General features: G+C 36.6%; 1 protein-coding gene across 1 annotated transcript in view; it reads left to right on the forward strand.

Annotated features, from left to right (window-relative positions):
• The window catches only part of SPEF2 (sperm flagellar 2), a 169,024-nt gene that overhangs the window by 85,079 nt on the left and 63,627 nt on the right, over positions 1 to 20,318 (forward strand). The window contains 5 exon segments of the mRNA XM_081309625.1: positions 1,093 to 1,201; positions 3,060 to 3,217; positions 6,094 to 6,252; positions 8,733 to 8,822; positions 15,888 to 16,024. Of these exon segments, the coding sequence (XP_081165751.1) occupies positions 1,093 to 1,201; positions 3,060 to 3,217; positions 6,094 to 6,252; positions 8,733 to 8,822; positions 15,888 to 16,024 (653 nt within the window).

Consider the following 20,318-nt stretch of genomic DNA (forward strand, 5'->3'; position numbering starts at 1 on the left):
CAGTTACACTTCCACTGATTTACATATAGCCATACTAGTGTCTGTTGTATTCTGCTGCCTTTCCTATCCTCTTCTATCCCCCCTCCCCTTCCCTCCCCTCTTCTCTCTCTACCCCCTCTACTGTAATTCATTTCTCCCCCTTGTATTATTTTTCCTTTTCTCCTCACTTCCTCTTGTATGTAATTTTGTATAACCCTGAGGGTCTCCTTCCATTTCCATGCAATTTCCCTTCCCTCTCGCTTTCCCTCCCACCTCTTATCCCTGTTTAATGTTAATCTTCTTCTCATGCTCTTCGTCCCTACTCTGTTCTTAGTTACTCTCCTTATATCAAAGAAGACATTTGGCATTTGTTTTTTAGGGATTGGCTGGCTTCACTTAGCATAATCTGCTCTAATGGCATCCATTTCCCTCCAAATTCTATGATTTTGTCATTTTTTAATGCAAAGTAATACTCCATTGTGTATAAATGCCACATTTTTTTTCATCCATTCATCTATTGAAGGGCATCTAGGTTGGTTCCATAATGAAGTTTTAAGGGAGAAGACTCCTAAGTCATGTACTAATGTACCTACATTGACTACAGAGAAGTAGGATAATGGGAAGGGGCAAAGTGCTGGGATCAGAGGATAATCCAAAAAGAGGTTTTGCTGCTGCTTGATTGGTTTTAAAAGCAGAATGTGGTGTGGTCTTGATGGTTAATTTTCAACATGCAGTGAAAGGACACAGATCATTTGTTTTCTTCTTTTTAGGTTTGGCTTGAAGCTGTGAGTTAAAATAAACTCCTCTCAGGTTTTTCCTCCTCTCATCTGCCTTAAGTTAGGATATTCAGAATTCTTATCAATAGTCAAGTCTAAGATCCTCTACTTTGAAATTATAGCTCCTTTTTAATGTCTTACCCCATTTTCTCCAATTTCCAAGAACAATTGAATTCTCATTCTAAAACTATATTCTTTCAACATTTTATTAGACATTTTTTAAGGAATATTGGACCAAAGACTGGACCATATCAATTGGCATCTTGCACTAGTATATTTTAGCGTAAGTAGCAACTTGACTGGTTTAGAAAATTATGTAATTATTTTTATACCATAGCTGAAGAATTTGCACATGAAACTACTCACAAAGATATTGGTCAACCCAGAGCTGCTGAAAACCAAGATAAGGATGTGAACCAGAACTTAAAGGACCAGATACAACATAGGTTAGTTTTAAACTAAATTCCCTGCTTATTGTTCCTTGCCCTTTGAACAGACTGACAATTACCCACTTTGAAATCATCACATGTAGAAAAAATAATTATTTCCTGGCATTCAGTTTTCTTTTCTTTTCTTTTCTTTATTTCTTTCTTTTGTCTGTCTTTCTTTCTTTCTTTTATTTTTTATTTTTATTTATTTATTTATTTATTTTTTTGGTGCTGGGGATCGAACTCAGGGCCTTAGTCATGCAAGCTGGCATTCAGTTTTTTACAGGTAAAATAAAACTAAGTGGTTTTAGTGTTGAGTGAAATGTTTATGTGGTAGATTTTATATTCAGAGCATAAGTCATTATACTCTGGGAAAAGAATTCAATAGGCAACATTTCCACAGAGTGGTTACATGAACTTATAAGCTAATTATATAGAACTCATCCTAACCCATTAAGGAAATTCTATTGAAGATCATGGGACTTCAAAGAGCTAGGTATCAGACTACAGAGTGTAGTTCTAAGGGCACTTCTGTTTTGCTAAAAAAGAAGTTGGTGACATTCTTCTGGTTATGTACAATTTTACTTTGGAAAAATTTGAACAAAAAGATAATTTTATGAAATATTGAGAAGTCTAAAAATATGAAGTGAGCCAGAGAAGAGTAATTTAAGCCATATATTAAGGCTATATCCTGTCTGGGAATAAAAAAGTTTCAAGAATAATTCCAAGGGGCTGGGGATGTGGCTCAAGCAGTAGCGCGCTCGCCTGGCATGCGTGCGGCCCAGGTTCGATCCTCAGCACCACATACCAACAAAGATGTTGTGTCCACCGAGAACTAAAAAATAAATATTAAAAATTCTCTCTCTCTCTCTCTCTCTCTCTCTCTCTCTCTCTCTCTCTCCTCTCTTACTCTCTCTTTAAAAAAAAAAAGAAGAATTCCAAGAATTCTTTTTAGGAAAGAAAATAAGTCTGAACCATCTATACCTACTCAAAGGCCTCTTCACTTTCAATCTCTAAGAAAAAATCAGATGTCATGGATGGATCAGGCTATGACTACTATCATAAGAATACTCAGTGTTGCTCTTCATTAATGCAGTTGATGTTTCTTATATTTTCAAATAGACAACTAAAGTACACTAAAGATTTCCTGAATTGGTGACATTTTCAAATCTTCTTTTATTCTTATATGTATCTCAAAATATGTCTTAATGGTATTGAATAATTTCTTTAATCTAAATTCAATAATGTTCCATTCCCTATATATTTCTCAAAGTTGTTTTTTCAGATTTGTTAGTCACCTTCCCCTTGCTGTGACCAAAATACCTGACATAAACAACTTGGAAGGACAAAAGATTTATTTGGGATTAAGGTCTCAGAGGTTTCAGTTTATGGTTGATTGGTTTCATATCTTTGGCAGAAAGGCATGGCAGAGGAAAGCTGTTCAGCTCATGGCAGCGGGATGCAGTAAGCCCAAGAGAGGAAGGGGCTGGGGAGAAGATATACCCCTACAGGACATCCCTCTAGTTGGGCCTCACTGCCTATAGTTTTCCCCACCTCCTACACAGTCCACTTCACTATGATAGATTAAGCCTTTGGTGAGGTTAGTGGCCTAATGGTCCAATCACTTCCCCAAAGCCCACCCCTGAATACTGCTGCACTGGGAACCAGAAATTTCGATACATGAGTCATTGGGGGAAACTTCACATCCAAACCATAACAAGGTTCATAGAAGATTACTATATATAAGATTATATATAAGATTACTATATTAGTAGTCTGTATTTTCATTATGCATGTCAAATAAATCATAATATCATAATTATTGTTTCTTTACTCAGGTGTTTCAATATATTCATATAACATTTTGATTTTGCAGAATTATAAGCTTCTTGGACAACTGGCCTTTGTTGGAGCAATGGTTTTCAGAGACAGAAAATGTTTTGATAAAAGTTAATGCTGAAATAGATAAGGAATCTTTATATCAAAAACTGAAAGACATTTTGTCAACTGAAATTGTGAAAAAAAGGAACAAAGGTATTTACATTTCTTCATGTAACTTAAATAAGTGGTTTTCATGAGTTTAAGAAGAAACAAGGGTATAATTGCAAAGTTTTCTCTTGTTTTTGGGTTTTACTCTCTACAAATGTTTTCTGCCTCTAACTTTAGTTTTCTGCTGCATATGTATTTGAATAAACTAGTTCTCTTCCATTAAAATTAATGTAATCCAAGAGGTCATTTTGCTGACAGTATTGTTTTCATTTTAAAAACAAGAAACAGCAGACTTAAAATTAAGGATGCTAGTCATATTGTATTCTTTGAATATATATAATCTTATTTGTCAATTAAGTTTCTGTAAATAAAAGTTAAAAATTAATGATGCAATAGAGAAGAGTAAATATTTAATTTGTTAAACTTCAGCATTATAAGGTAACAGTATGTGAATTCTCTTTTTAGGATGGAAGTAGTAGGCGCTTAGCTCCCCCAAATGTGTTTATTTTGGTATGAATTTATTGATTATTAATTTCTTCTTTATTAGCTGTCTTCTGTGGCATATTGCCCTTACATTAACCCATCTAGACTTTCTTCCTCCTTCATTCAACGAATAAAAATTTCCCATTACCTTTTCATATATTAATGGAACTTATTTGAAAGAGGTTTTAATCAGTTCAATGCAACACTTCCGTTGGAATTTTACCTTTGAAAAATGATTTGATAAAAAATCTTTTTTTATATCAATTTCCCCTAATTATATCAGCAACCACATTTTTTGTGTAATAATAAATGGTCAAAGTTAATAAGATCAGAAGGATTCTGAAGTTGCCTTAGTAGTTTTACTTACTCCTATCATTTGACTATGACCTAACTATCATAATGTATCCGTGAACTGACACCAAAGCAGTGCATCAGCATAAGCCCCTGCCACCATGGGGATATAGGGACTCAGAAGCTCCTACATCTGCTCACAAACACACACCAGGGAGAGGCTTTCCATCAAAACAAAAACAAATCCATAGAGTATTTTGAGAGGCTCAGAATGTGACAGACACCAGACTGAGAGGAGGGAGGACAGCTTGCACAGCCCCTCTTTGAGGTCTTGGTGGGGAAGCCAAACCAACATTAATCCACCCTGTAAAGGCTCAAAGCTGCAGGCTAGAATCCATTTGCTTTTGCCAGCCATCAGGTCCAAAGTGAGCATTTTCCTAAAATGTTAAATTCTGTAACATAATCAGACCACTGATGGCATTAACAGGGGCAACTATCAATGTAGGGTTTACAAGTTGATTAGTTAATTACTAATAACTATATAGCAAATATTTTATTATTAAAGCAATAGGTGCTTACCTAATCCAGTGCTCTATATTAAACACCCTGATTAAGTTAAAAATAAAATAAATTGTGGTGCTTCTGTATATATTTCAACATGAAAAAATGACCATAATATATTGTTAAGTAGAAGATTTCACAGACAATCCCCTTTCTACATATTTTTCTAAATTCTTGGGTTTTAAAACAGTAATTATGCATTACTTTTATAATCAGGGATTCCTCACCAGTGGACCAGTGGTCTCAGAGTGGGCACCTGTGGTCTGGAGGGTTGCAGAGCCTGAGGTGGTCAGGGGGCTGTGCCAGGAAGGATGAACTGCATCATGACAGGCAGAGGGCCACAGCAATGCTGGGAACCTGGAAAGACCTGGCCAGCCACGTTCCAGTCCTCAAAGCACCCAGGCTTGCTGTCTCGTCTCCTCTGCTCTAGAACACTCCTCCATCATGTATCTACAAGTCATTTCATGACTTTCTTCATATATTACTCTAATGTCAGCTTAGCAGTGGACCCACCCAGCTTAGCACCCTATGTAAAACTTAAAACAACATCCTACAGCACACTCCTGACCCACCTTCCTCTCTTCAGTTCCTTTTCTTCCTAGGGAATATTACCTTCCAACCTTTTGTATAAATTAAATCATTCATCATGTTGATGGTTTGCCTACTATCTCCAGAGCACAAAATTCACCAGGGCTTTGATTTTTCTGTTTTACTGTTGTATCTCCAGCAACCAGACCTGTGCTTAGTGTTGTTTGTAATAGTACTTAATAGTCAAATTATTTTAGAGTTATACCCCTTGCTTTTCTTTGAGAGATGATATAGAGTCAATAAATAGCCTTTGCATGGCTGGGCATGGTGGCACATGCCTGTAGTTCCAGCTACTTGGGAGGCCAAGGCAGGAGGATCATATGAGCCTTGGAGTTCAAGACCACCAGCTGGGCAACATAGTGAGACACTATCCAAAAAAAAAAAAAAGTCATGACATGAATGAATTTATATGAATTAATAGCTAAGTTTTAATTCAGGACACCATGCAGTGTTCTAAACACTTGATATGCATTTCCACACATTATTTTCCTCTTCCATTTCCTCCCAACCCCCACCTCTTCTATCACATTGCTTTTAACCCTCTTTTTATGCCTCTTTTACCTTGTTTTTCCACTAGAAACTGTGAGATAGCTCTTTATTTTTTCATTCCTTTTTATTAACTAGTTTTGCTTTGTTACATTTCCATTTGGCACCTATTCAACAAACCTTTTAGCTGCTCTGTGTACATGCATACGCACACACACACACACACACACACACACACATGCACGCACGCACGCACACCCCATCACCCTCACCACCTCCATCATCACCACCTCTACCACTTCAAACCCCATCAAAAGGCAAGAGAAAACCATATTTGTGACCAGGTAATGAAAGACTAAAATCTTGGCTTCCAGGACTGGATGATTGAGAGAAAGCCCTAAAACACAAATTGACCTTAAATCATTAAGTGTAATTTCATATTAATTTCAGTTTCTCTTAGTTCAAGTGTCTGGAATCCCTAATGAAGGTTCATTCTTATCATCTTTTTGAAGTTGAAAAGAAATTAGAAGAAAAGGAAGCTGAGAAAAAAGCAGCAGCTGCCCAGGCAGAGCCTCCACCCCTGCCTCCTCCCCCACCTCCTCCTGAGGCAGAAAAAGAGAAGGAAAAAGAGCCTTTGAAAACTACTCCTACCAAAGGAAAACCACAATCAGGTGACTGACAGGGTGATTTATAATCTGGTTGCCAGTGCTTTATTTTCGCTTAGAAAAGAATTGTAAATTAGAGTGCCAGTCTGTTTATGTGGATTCAGACTTTGGCAACTTCAGTCATGAGAAACAAAGATCTACACTCAGGTGGAAGTAGAAGAATCACTATTTCTCTCTCTCACACACACACACACTCTCTCCCTCTTTCTCACTCTTTCTCTGCTGGGAATTGAGACCAAGGCTTCTCACATGCTGAACACAAGCCCCATCACTGAACTACACTCCACCTAACAAAAACTACCCTTACTAGCCAAGAACACCTTTGATAAAATGCTCAGGGTCTTCACTGTTTAGCAAGGAATGTGAACTCATCACACTCAGGCCAGCTGATGAGAATAAGACCACAGTCAGGAAGAGAAAAATCACAGAAGAATAAGAAGTAATTTAGGGCAGATCAAGAGGACAATTGTTTGCTGGACTATAGAGTTACATTGATGTAAAGAGTGAGAGTGTCTTAATAAAATGAGAATTAACATAGCCAGATGACTACAAGAATAAGGGAACCAATCAATAGCATCCATTAGAGACTAGAATTTGTCTGAATGTAAATCTTCAGGGTTATGTGGTTATCAAAGGAAAGAAATAAATATCTGACATCTCAGTAAATTTGTGTTTATGGTTCTATAGATGAAAGTCTTCATAGAGAATATTCTTTAGTTTGAATTCCTTTTATATTCTTAACTACTAAGGAGCATGTGATAGACAATGAATATAATGACAAAAGTAAAGTGTTTGATCATTGTATAAATCAGTAGGATGTTTGTATAAAACAGCCCTGGCTCTAGTTTCTGGTTTCCACCTTACAAATGGGTGGCCATGCACTTACACAAGTCTACCTAGTCTTAAGGTTGTGTCATAATGGACTTCTAAACTCCAAATCTTTGGGCTTCATGGAGACTTTAGATGAGTCTGAACCTTTAAAAAATAAATTTATTCATACTAAGCAAGGAAATTTGAAAATTTATGGTATATTAAAGATAATTTCACTCCCACAATAGAAGCTTAACTAAAGGCAAAATTCACAGACCTTAAAAAAAGTTTTTACCATATGACAATAAAATACAAAGCCATGAATTAAGTATACATCCTTAAATATGCATCCTTTTTCTACTACCTTGGTAGGAATTTAAAATACAATTCAAAGGTCTGGAGAAAAAAAAAAATCTTGAAAATGCTATTCAGACCTGAGAAAGACAGTTTTCATAGTGTGTAAATTAGCCTGGATTTATCCAATATGGTTCTTTAAGCTATAGCCCTGACTCTACTCACCCCTTACACCCCGTCAACTGGCTTCAATCAGAGTATCAATGTATTTGAGCTGTTCTCTAAAACTGATCTCTCATGTTTCTGATTATGACATAGTTCAGTCCTTAAGTTTCTCAAGATTGTTTGCTATTTTAAAATTGTTTTCTTGAACATTGTGCATTGGAGGAATAATAAATCTATTGTTGCTTCAAAGACTGATTGTACCTGTCTGGTTTTTTTCCACCAAAAGCAGTGCTAATACTTAATCATTAAATAATGTTTGAAAAGATTAATCTCTAGAGGCCTAATTACTGCTATTCAACAATAGTACATCATTGGTATCCAACAATAGTGCATCACTCATTGTTCATGGGCCTCAATAGAGCAAGGAGTGCTGCCCATTCAGCTCAAGGAGAGAAGTTTCTGGAAGGTTTTTTTTTAATTATATAAATAATTTTAATTTTCCTTCAAAAGAGAAATTTTCCCAAGTGAAGTCTAAGGCTTCTGAACATGCCCAACTCAAACATTCAATTACAATATTTTTTAGAAACTGAAATGAAAAGAGGAATTAATTCCTAAAACAATAACAACAAAATATGGAATGGGGTAGAAAAGTAGGCAGAGTACACTGAACTCTAACATAATTTTGTTCAAATATAGTTCTATGCTTTATATACTTCTACATTTTATATCTGCTTTAAACACACGTGAGATTCAATTTAGAAAAGATCACAGTTGTGCTCCCTTGGAGGCTTATTATGAACTCCACCACCAAACAGCAGTATTGATTTGAACTGAAGTTCTCAGTATGGCAAAATAGAAGAGCACTTATTAAAACAAATCTGAATAAGCCCGCATTTCAAATGGACTTGGAAGTTTAAAAACTCCACAAATCCATTGCAGAGGATTATGATCGTATTCATTACCAGATGTTAATATTAAAGTTTGAATAAATTTCTCAGAGGGATGAAATAGAAAAATACTAGCAGGGATATCATTTGAGAAGCTCCACATTCTATCTTCAGGTTCATTTTAACTCACAGAACAGACCTGAGCCATTTTGTGTGTTCACAAATATAACTATTTATCTGTGAGAAATAACATCTGATTGCTTAGAAATCATATAGCCTAAGCTATTGGAGTAAGTCATCGGTAACACCTGTGTGTTGAATTTTGTTTAGAAACCCCACGTGGTAAACAAGAAGCTCTTCGTGAAGGAAAAGGAAAGAAAGGTGAAACTGCACCCAAAAGAAAAGGAACAGCAGAAAAAGGTAGATACTATTTGTGTTAGTCAGGTTTTCATCCCTGTGACAAAGTTGGAGAAGGAAAGATTTGTTTTGGCTCAAGGTTTCAGAGGTTCAGTCCATGGTTGGCTGGCTCCAAGGCAGAAACACCATGGCAGAAAGGTGTGACAGAGGTAGCCTGCTAAGCTCATAGCAGCCAGAAAGGGGGGAGAGAGAGAGAGAGAGAGAGAAAGGGACCAGAGAGTGTACCCCCAGTAACCTACTTCCTTCAACTATGTCCCACCTCCCAGTAGTTCATGCAGTCATCAGTGGATTAATCCATCCACTGATGAGATCAGAGCCCTCATAATCCAATCACTTCCCCAAAGCCTCACCTTTAAGTATATGATATTCAGGGGCATTTTAGATCTAAACTATGACATCATTACATGTAATCCACATTGTGCAAGTCTGTCAGTGAAAACATCTAGGAGTATATATGAGTATGCATTGACTACGTCTCTCAGGCATTTGTAAATCATAAGTCCTTACCAAAGAAAATAGCCTCAAACTTTGTGTATCCTGCCTTTTAGCAAGGGTCCTGCTAAGAAAAGTGATGCTTGCAGGGAATAATTCAGAGAATGTCCAAGAGGCAGAATATGCATTCATCAGCGATCTTCATTAGTATTATCCTTGGGCTAAGTAAGCTTTGCCATCAGAAAGTTAAATACTGCCCTGAACTTTCTTTGACCTTCTATTAAATTGATTTCACTGATAAAGTTTATAAAGTCCTCATAAACTTCTTCTACAGTAGAACATAACAGTGGAGGTAAACTTTGATATACTCACAATAACCTTGTATTACATTTCTGTGGGGATACTATGCCCACTACATTGTTCAGTGACCCCTACATGAAATCCTAGGTAAGAAACTTTATTCAGTATCAAGGACCAGAAAAAATTTCCTTCCTCTGAATGGTGATATAATTAGCACCCAAAATGACAGCATTTCCCTTTGTATTTTGGCTGTCTGGAAGTTCAGAACCAAATTTTTGGCTCAGGTTTACTGTCTGTACAAGGACCTACATCTCAATATCTGCTTTTTCTTGTCTCTCCTGGTTTTGACCTTCCATTTTATGTTACATTTTTTTCCTTCACCCTTGTTTCATTTTAAAAAAATATCTTACTTTAACTGTTTCTTTTCAATAAAGGGGACATAATTTTAAAGTAATTAATAGTTTGTTTAAAAAAATTCCCAAGTCTCTAAGGCATGTTAGTTGATTTATGTTAAGCTGCTATAAAGTAGCCAATTAACTAAAGGCTGAAATGCAGTTGGGGATACACACAGTCAGCTGCTTCTGTTCTTCTTTACATTCATGTCATGAAGTGTGTGCCTTTGCTTAACTGTTCATCACAAATTGAACACAATTGTAGTTCAAGAGTGTGCAATGTTCGAAAAGTGATGTGCTAAAAAATACGGTCGTTTTGGCATTTAAATCACGATTCTCAAAGAGACTCTCATCCCTCTCTGATTATAGGATTGTAGGCCTATAGAACTAGAGTGGATTGGCAAGTTAACACAGACATTAAAATTTTAATTCAAATCTAAGAGCAATAATTTATGATATAATAATTTACTTATTAACTGAGTAGTTTTCACATTTTATATTATTTACCCCTTGCTTGCTCATTGTTATCCAAAAACCAAAAACAAAAACAAAAACAAATGAAGGATCATCATATAATCATCAAAAATAGCAATTAAGTATACTTATGCTTACTAGGTACAAAATCATCAAATTTAGACACAATAATGCACATGTTATAAGAGCATCTTCTTAATTAAAGGAATACAAACTCCAAACAAACCACAAGCAAACACCCAAATACAACAGTAAAATACATACATTGGAGCCATGTATTTAGCTCAATATAACTAACTCAAAAGATTTAGCTTTTATTCTACTACTTATTCTATAATATTAAATAATATTTGAAATAGATGAACTCTCAATCAAAATTTAGAAATCTGTCACAAAGAAATATTTTGACATTTATAATAAGAGAAGATTTTCTCCTTCATGAAGAGAAATAACATTATTTTATTTTTTAATATTTGAAATTAATATCACCATGGGTGAACACTATTAATCGATTATCTGTTTATCTCACAGGACATTTGATCATGATTATATTTAAAGCATCTCTTGTGAGTTGAGCAACTATCTCTTTTCTCCTTTCTTCAAAATCATCCTTCTTTTCTGATATTGGTTGACTCATTTATATTCTTCTCTGCATGTTAGATCAATCTCTACCCCTCCTCTCCTGAAATCTTAACATTGAGATTCCATACACAATTCTATTTAGGTAATCTTAACAGCGTTTCTTAGCCTCTTCTATCCATTTGCCATTGACCCTTTATAGTCCTTCAGAAAGCAATGGCTTTTAACTCTATGGTCTTACATGGGAGATGCTAATTAGGATTCTAATAAAGATACTAACTAAGTTCAGAAAATGCTAAGTTACATCATGTTTAAATGTTTTTAATTATAGGATTTTTTTTCTATGTCAACATGCATGTTTCAGGGAGTGAGAAATGTAGTAGGCAGGTTCCAAAAGCATATTGTTTGCAGAATTCTTCTCCCTTGGGTAGTATCTGTTGAGACTAGAGTTCTCACCAACAAACACTTGGGAATACAATAATACCATGTTTAGTTCCTGTGATCTGCTCCACGTGTTCACATTAGTATTGTTCCAGTGCTTGCCTTCTAACTTGAGTTAAATTTCAGTTATTATAGGTGCTATGGCCTCTAAAAAAAATGTACTGCCGGTGTTAAAAACATTAAATTCACTTATTTGAAATACTGTGGAAGATAGAAAAAAGGCAAAGTTGAAATGAAATCGATTTTGCTAGATGTATCTACAAGAGCGGTGGCTGTTAAGGTGTTGGCGCTGGACCAGCAGCATCACCTGGGAACTTATTAGAAATACAAATATTCAGCCTAACTCCAGACCTACTGAATCTGAAACTCCAGGAGGGATGCCCAGCAACTTGTATTTTAACAAATCTTCAGGGGATTCTGTTGATCATTAAAGTTTGTGAACCTCCACATTAGAGCCCAAGGCTTACTGCTCTACTGTAGTTACTGGAATATCAGAAACATTTGTAAGGGATAATTAGAACCAATTCTGGCTTACAGTAAACTTAAATATGTGTTGTTGGTATTGGACCCAGACCAATTTTCCAAAGACAATGGATAGAAAGTGGAATTCTATGTAAAGTTGACCTAGGAAGAACCCCTCACTTATTACTGATTATAATCATACTAAAACTAGGTTTTGTAAGTGATATCAGATATCAATCTCATTACTTTTTGGTTGTCCATATGTCATCTCTCTAACTCCACAGAGGAGCAACATTAATTCTAGGACAGTGAGGAGAGGAAACTTTCCTTACATGAGCTTTTTCACACAGCTTCTTGATAGTGAGCTAGAGTGTAAGCTGGTTCATGATCATTCTCTGGCTCCTTGCCTAATTCTGCCCATCTTCTCTTCCTGATTGTATTATCTCAGTCAACTAAATTTCTAAGCTAAAATTTTAATCTTATCCAAGCCATCCTGAATACCAGCTTTGGTTGTCTCTGTTTGAAGCTCAGGCAGCCATCAGCATTAGCTATTAGTTAAAAGTCAGTTTTGGGGGCTGGGGTTGTGGCTCAGTGTTAGAGTGCTTGCCTGTCACATGTGAGGCACTGGGTTCAATCCTCATCACCACATAAAATAAATAAATAAATATGTTCGTCTACACTAAAAATCTTTTTTTTAAAAAGTCAGTTGTGGCCCAATGTGGCTGACTCCCAAGGCAATTAGAAAGCCATCGCTGTTAACCTAAACTTCTGGCTCCTCCCTAGAGAAACTACTACTGAAATTTGGTTCTACTTGAAATAGTTTGGAACCAAAGAGTAATAACAATAATGCCTTTCTTGATAAAATAATAAATCAGATGTTGCATATCTTTTCCTTCTTCCTACAGTTTTTACCTCTCAATCCTCTAATCTCCCTGGGAAGTACTAATTTAATGCAAAAGTATTTTTGTATTCTTAGTGTCTTCTCCTAGTCAGTTAATACAGTTTATTCTTACCTAAGAATTGTTTATTTTCTTATTTAAATTTTTGTTTCAGGTCTTGACTTTTAGGTGTTTATAAAGTTGGTACTGATTTTTTTCCCCTCTAACCTATTGCTTAGTCATTTCATCTTTGGTTGACTATTTCTTTATTTGTAATATTGATTAAATAAATCCTGTATCCTAAAATCAAATTTTTCTTTTTACTTTATTTTTATTACCTGTTCTAGTTCCTTGGGCTTCTACATGATACCATAAGTTTATTTTAAGAAATAAGTTGCTAAAATTTACCTGTACAACATACTAGCCAAAACTTATTCTCCAAATCTTTCACCCTTGAGGAATAGCTACACCACACATTCAAGGATTTAATCTTTTAAGTGAAAGCAAATTTCTTATTAGAAACTGAAGCCTTTGAAGCAATGTTCCTTGTTGCACTTAAGATGATTTCAAAGGTTTTGTTCAAAAGTGACATCTTCCCATCACTGTGGTGCACAATACTTATCCTTTCAAGTCTTTCCTCCCATGAACATTTTTATTGTTAAAAATTTGGATAAATCGTTTCTTCCACATAGTAGAGGGGATGGAGAGAGGGGAGGGGAGGGGAGGGGAGGGGAGGGGGGACAGTGGAGAATGGGATAGACAGCAGAATACATCAGTCACCAGAAAGGCAATTTGTAAATCAATGGAAATGTAACTGATATGACACAGCAATCTGTATACGGGGTAAAAATGGGAGTTCATAACCCACTTGAATCAATCTGTGAAATATGGTATATTAAGAACTATGTAATGTTTTGAACAACCAACAATAAAATAATTAAAAAAAATTTTTGGATAAAACTCACATAGACTCAAAGCCAAATAGTTCAAAAACTATTCCCTATCTCTCTTAATTTTCACTAAATAATCATGATATTTATTAAGAAAAGGGAAAAAAAGTGTAAAAAAAAAAGTGACTACTCAGTGTAGTTCCAAGTTTATAGTTACTAAGCCCTTCATAGGATTTCTGCTTAGAGAAATTCATCTTGAGGTTACCATAAAAATATTACTTTTATTTCACCAGAGACTCAGGTCAAAGGATGAAAACTCATCCTATACTATATATATATATACACACACACACACACACACATACATACATACATACACGCACACACACATATATACACACACATATATATGGCATAGGATGAAATAAAAATATCACTTTTATTTCACCAGAGATTCAGGTCAAAGGATGAAAACTCATCCTATACTATATATATATATATATATATATATATATATATATATATACACACACACACACACACACACACATATACATACATACATACACACACGCACACACACATATATACACACACATATATATGTATGTATATACACATTTTTTACACTTTTCTTTTTTTATAAATATATATATATACATACATATATGTGTTGTGTGTTTATATATAAATGTGTGTATTATATATATACATATATATATATATTTATACACACACATATATATGGCATAGGATGAAATAAAAATATCACTTTTATTTCACCAGAGATTCAGGTCAAAGGATGAAAACTCCTCCTATACTATATATATATATATACACACACACACACACACACATATATATATATATATATATATATATATATACACATATGTGTGTGCATACTGAATATTTTTAGCTATTACATGCCCAAAATTTTTCTTAAATTTTTCTACATTTTCAAAAATTTAGATACAATTTTAGATCTATGGTAATGGATACTGTTTTTAAGTGTGTGTAAGTAAAAATGACCTAAACTGCCCACAGGACACCATTGACAATTTCTCCTCTACTTATAATCCATGTATTTTCAATTAATATAAGAGTGAAAGATGTATTTACTTTTCTAAATAACATTGTCATTAAATAATATTCATTAGAAAAATATATTTGGGGCAAAGAAAGCACTCCCTATATTATGGGCATCTATAAACTGCATCTAAACATCTCAATAATTAATCTGAAGGTAAGAGGAATTAAAATTGAGTGAATTTCTAACCTTTAATAGCCTTGATCCCAGAGAACATCGGGGTTCTCTGAGTTAAGGAACAACTCATTCAGACCATAAACTTGCCATTGTTCTAGACTCTTTTTGATGCTCAACACAGGTAAGTGGATGTCTTTTCAAATTCTGAATTAGAACATACACCACCTCTTCCTCTTTCCTCTTTTCCTCCTCTTGTCTCCTCTTCTTCTCCTTTCTTTCCCCTCTGTTTGCCTCCCATGCTCTCCCTTCCCCCTTTTCCCTTTCATTCCTTCTTCTTTTCTCACACCTTGATTCAGCCAGACTTATGGCGTAGCACCTACCTTCAACCATCAATTACTCTCTGGCTACAGCAAGAAAAGTAGTTTTTCCTAGAAGCCCTGTCACCTGCAGGGAGTGGAGGGAGGTTCAGGAGCTGCAATGGCCTCTTCCCACCTGCCTGCCCCACCTCCTCCAGTTGACTCTTAAGAATTGGATTGTCCTTCTTTCCTGTCCTCTGCCCTGGACCCCAGGGACACCAACAGCACCACTCTTGTTCTAGCCGTCCCCTTTCTCATCCCAGACAGAGAGTTTAACTTGCACTAGGAAAAGAAACACAATTTGCACTAGAGTCCAAACTTCATAATAACCACATGTTCAGTATAGAAGGGCAGAAATGGAAATAAAACATCAAGTTTTTCAATAGCCAATTGAATGAGAGCAGTTGTATTGCCTTTTAAAAAAGGAAAATAGTTCATCACTATTAGTTTTATTGGTTAATTTGGGGGCTGTGGAGAATGCTATATTTATTTTTATTTTGATTTGGTAAGACTGTATAAAGGAACTCAAGAAATAGTTAATGAATTGCCTAAAGTCCCTGGCAATCATGGATTTATTTATTTACTAGAAAGAATTCTGTCTTGTTCATCTACTTGTATCAAAATGTTTTAATATGCATGTTTAATTTTCTCCTAAAGGAAAATCACTTGGAGGAAAGACACCAGTAAAAAAATCACCTGCCGACTCTACAGACATATCACCCACTCCAACAGCACCACCACTACCGAAGCCAGGATCTGAAGAATGGGTCTACGTGAATGAACCAATCCCTGAGGTATGCAACCTACAGTCAAAGAACCCATTCTTTGGTTTATGATCCACATCATTATTTGCAACATACAAAAATCATTTCATAACTGGTAATATATGTGCACTCATCCAAAATCTGAGGTAGAGCTAGGAGTGTAGCTTAGTGGTATAACTCTTGAGTCGCATTCACAGGTCCTGTGTTCAATCCCCAGCACCACAGAAAGAAAATAAGAAAGAAAGTAAGAGAGAGAGAGGGGCCAGGGGAATAGAGAGAAGAAATAACAAATTTTCTAGAGTTTATCATTGAACCACATCTCAAAGTTTCTCCTCTTCATTTGAGTTTCTGAGTCATATTTTGAACTTCTGTTGAGTGCTAAAATCAAGAGAGCAAATGGGTTCTAGGAGGACCAATTTTCTTCCTGAGGACAAGCAGAGATGCCGTTTCCTAGAATGACTTCCACTGAACACATACACAGCAAATTCATGACCCTCTATCCAGTTCTAATGCCCACATGCTTTTAAATGGAGTTTAACCTCTGATTCTTTAGAAATAGGAGAAAATTTTGAAGCTAAGTAAGCCTGTTTAAAAAAAAAAAAAAAGCGGATAGCTGAGGCTGGGGATGTGGCTCAGTAGTGGAGCGCTCGCTCTCCTAGCACCTGTGAGGCCCTGGATTCAATCCTCAACACCACATATGAATAAATAAAATAAAGGTATTGCATCCCACTACAATGAAAAAATAAATATTAAAAAAAAGGAGACAACTCTCTGACCTGAGAGCCTGAAATGGGTGTGCTAAACAAGGAGATCCCCAGGGGGCCCATCCTTCTCTGACAGCTGCCAAGCCCAGCTGCCACCAGGCACTTCCGGTTGGGGGAAATCGTTTGAGGAAAATTACACAGAATGGTGATTTAAAATGTTTTTAAAAGGAAAGAAGCTTTTACAAGTCTAAGTCCCCTCTTTCTACTGTAATCCCCAGAGATGTCCTATTCTGATAAACCCAGCAAGAACCATTCCTGCAAATCATTTAAGATTCAAAGGCAAACCGCAGCACCTGAGGTGTTGCTGTTAGGAAGGAGCTCTCCTAGGGATGTCCTGTCTCCTCAGTTAGATGGAAATTTGGGGATGGAAGGAAAGAGCACGTTGAATAATTTACTGTATAAAACACAGAATCAAACACAGTGCAGAGCGTGTAACAGACTCTTGATAGGTTCATGAGGAAGTAATTAATTATCATTGAGGGTAAAATTAAAACAAAATATTTAAAGATGAGAACATTGGGCTGGGGATGTGGCTCAAGCGGTAGCGCGCTCGCCTGGGTTCGATCCTCAGCACCACATACCAACAAAGATGTTGTGTCCGCCGAGAACTAAAAAATAAATATTAAAAATTCTCTCTCTCTCTCTCCTCTCTAACTCTCTCCTCTCTCACTCTCTCTTTAAAAAAATAAAAAATAAATAAATAAATAAAGATGAGAACATTAAATATATCATTATAAATATGTACAACACTTATCCAAAAAGAAGCTACATATTGTATTTGTGTATTTGTGTATGTATGCATGTGTGTGTGTGTGTATATATATATATATATATACACAAATTATATACAAATTACATGTATAGGTGTGCGTGTGTATTCCAAAACTTTCCTAGGTCTACAATGTACCAATTAAAAATTTTGGGGAAAAAACTCCTAGAAGCAGAATATAGAAGAGGTTTGGGGGAATGAGATAAAATTAAAATTAATGTTTACAAGGGGTATGAAGTGATGAGCAAAACCCAAAGCACATTCCTGAACTCCAAACCTGAAAGCCCTTTAAAAAAATAAAGCCATAGAGAACAAGCAGAAAATAGAGGACAAGAATTAAATAACTAAATAAGCATCAATATTAAGATATGATACTAGTTCCCCTGTACGTCTTTTAGCAGTAAAAATTCTGGAGAAAAATAAATGAAAATTTGAGGAGATAGAATAAAGTGTGGTCAGAAAGTAAGGGAACCTACAAGGATTCAATCATTCCTCCCAAACAAGGGATAGCTGGGAGTCATTATGGACTCAGAACTTGAGGTGGAGAAGTAAGGGAGCAGGGTCTTGGGGCTCAAGAGGACCTCTGCACAGAGAGGGCCATCGGAGGGGACCTGGGTCTTCACTGGGGGTGCAGCACCACAGGTAACAGCAGAGGAGCAGGAGAACACACTTAGACTATGGGGAGGGCTTCCCTGTGTTCTTCGGGGCACTGAGCAGGGTAGAGAAGAGTGGGAAATCGGCCTGGAGGGACAGTGAGGACAGACACAGGCCAGACCTCCAGGGAGCTGAGTGAGGCCCCGTGGAGAGTGGCTGCTGCTGCTACAGCGAGGCAGGTCACCTGAGTCAGCCTGGTCCTTTCCCCTCAAGGCTTCCCACAGGAGCTGCAGAGTTCACCTGCCAAGGAAGAGGAGCACATGTCACCAGTTACATTTGGAGTTCTAATAAGCAATGAATTTAAGCAGGCATCTGTACTCTGTCTGGTAAGCCTAGTCCCAGGCCTCCTAAGGACCCTGGTCAGCCTTACCTCAGTAGGTACATGGAGGCAAAGAGAGAGAGAGAAAGAGCATGAAAAGGGAGATTGAAGATCTGGCTTTTTCAGGCAGCAGCCAAGTGCAAGGCAAGCCTCTGTATCCCCTTTGCCAGTCACAAGGGAAGGTGCAGAGAGCAGCTAGGAGTCAATCAGAGTGAAAGGTCTTTGCTTTCCATCTTGTGGAAATACAAGAACAGACGCCCAAGAGGCAGGATTTCTCCAAAGAGGCAGCTGTGCCTTGGGCTCCATGACCCATTCAGTGTCCTCATTCACAGGCCACAAATCATAGCAGTCCTTCTCCTCCCCCACCTCCTCCTCCTCCTGTTCCTGTTCCTTAGGCTGAAGTTGAGTACAGGCGCCACAGAGCCACGTGTTCCAAGTTTGGAAATCTATCATTCTCAGGAAGCTGACAGACATGGGATTTCTCTGCCAAATAGTAGACCACTGTTCAATTCAGAACTCTGATCCATTCTCACCTGGCCCTTCTTAAAAAATAGACCCCCCTTAGCCTCAATTTCACTTTGCAAGGTTTCTGTTACCTATGATTAACCAAGGTCAAATGCCTATATATTTCGAAACAGGTGGATGATGCTTATTAACATACAGATTGAGAGTCTACATGTTAATCCCTGGCAAAACTTCAGAAAATCATTAAACATATGGCTTCTGAGCACTTATAAAGTATAAAATGATCGCTTGGAGACTGCCTGGGAAGAATAAACCTTGTTCAACTGGTCCATTCATTTGCCTTAACAGCAAGGTGAGGTTGATGGATCAGAGCACCACAGACATAAGATCTCTTGAATTCAAGATAGCATTCGGAAATTTCCTCACAAAATTACCAGAGATAGATGAGAGTTGTGAGCAGAATGTTAATTCAATGAGGCCCATTCTTAGCTGGTAACTCTCTAGGCACAGGCATTGATTAATGGATTGAAATTGACCAGAAGAGAGGCTCAGAAGTGTGTCTATTTACCAAGCATCTTAGCACATGCCTATAATCCCAACAGCTCAGGAGGCTGAGGTTGGAGGCCCTCAGCAACTTAGTGAGATTCTGTCTGAAAATAAAATATAAAAAGGGCTGGGGATATTGCTCAGTGGTAAAGCCCCCTTGGATTTAATCCCCAGTACCCCCCCAAAAAAAGTGTGTTTATTTAAAATGCTCTTTAGCATCACTCTGGATACCACTTCTTTTAAGAGAGACTGTGAGATATATCTATATATCTATATATAGAGAGAGATATATAAATTGACATGACCTAGAGAGAGAGAGAGAAAGAGAGAGAGAGAGAGAGAGAGAGGCATCTCTGGTTTTCTGTTGAAACCAGAAAGAGAAGAAGCTAGGTCAGAAAAAGGTGTTAAAGTAGTGTCAGAGAAGCATTAAAGGAAATGTAAATATTTAATTAAGATAAATGAATCACGAATATTTAATTAAGATAAATACATTAATCTATGGTTGGATGTAAAATCTTAGGCTTTTAAAACTAAATGCAGTCAACCAGTCTCCCAAAACTCTAACTAATGTCAAAACTGGATTCATGAGCGTCTATTTTCATCCACGTCAACATCCATTGAAAACCTCTTATTTGCAAATGCTGCACTCAGGGATGGGAGCACAAAAACACGTAAGCTGCAGTTTCTACGTCCCAGAACAAAATTTGCTTGAAGACAGAAGAATATAAGCAACTCATTATAGCACGCTGTATTTGTAAACAAAATAGAAACTGTTATAATAACATAGAGGAGGGAATAATATAGTTA

The sequence above is a fragment of the Spermophilus citellus genome (assembly GCF_964194105.1).
Source record: "Spermophilus citellus genome assembly, chromosome: 1".
In the NCBI taxonomy this organism is placed as follows: Eukaryota; Metazoa; Chordata; class Mammalia; order Rodentia; family Sciuridae; genus Spermophilus; species Spermophilus citellus.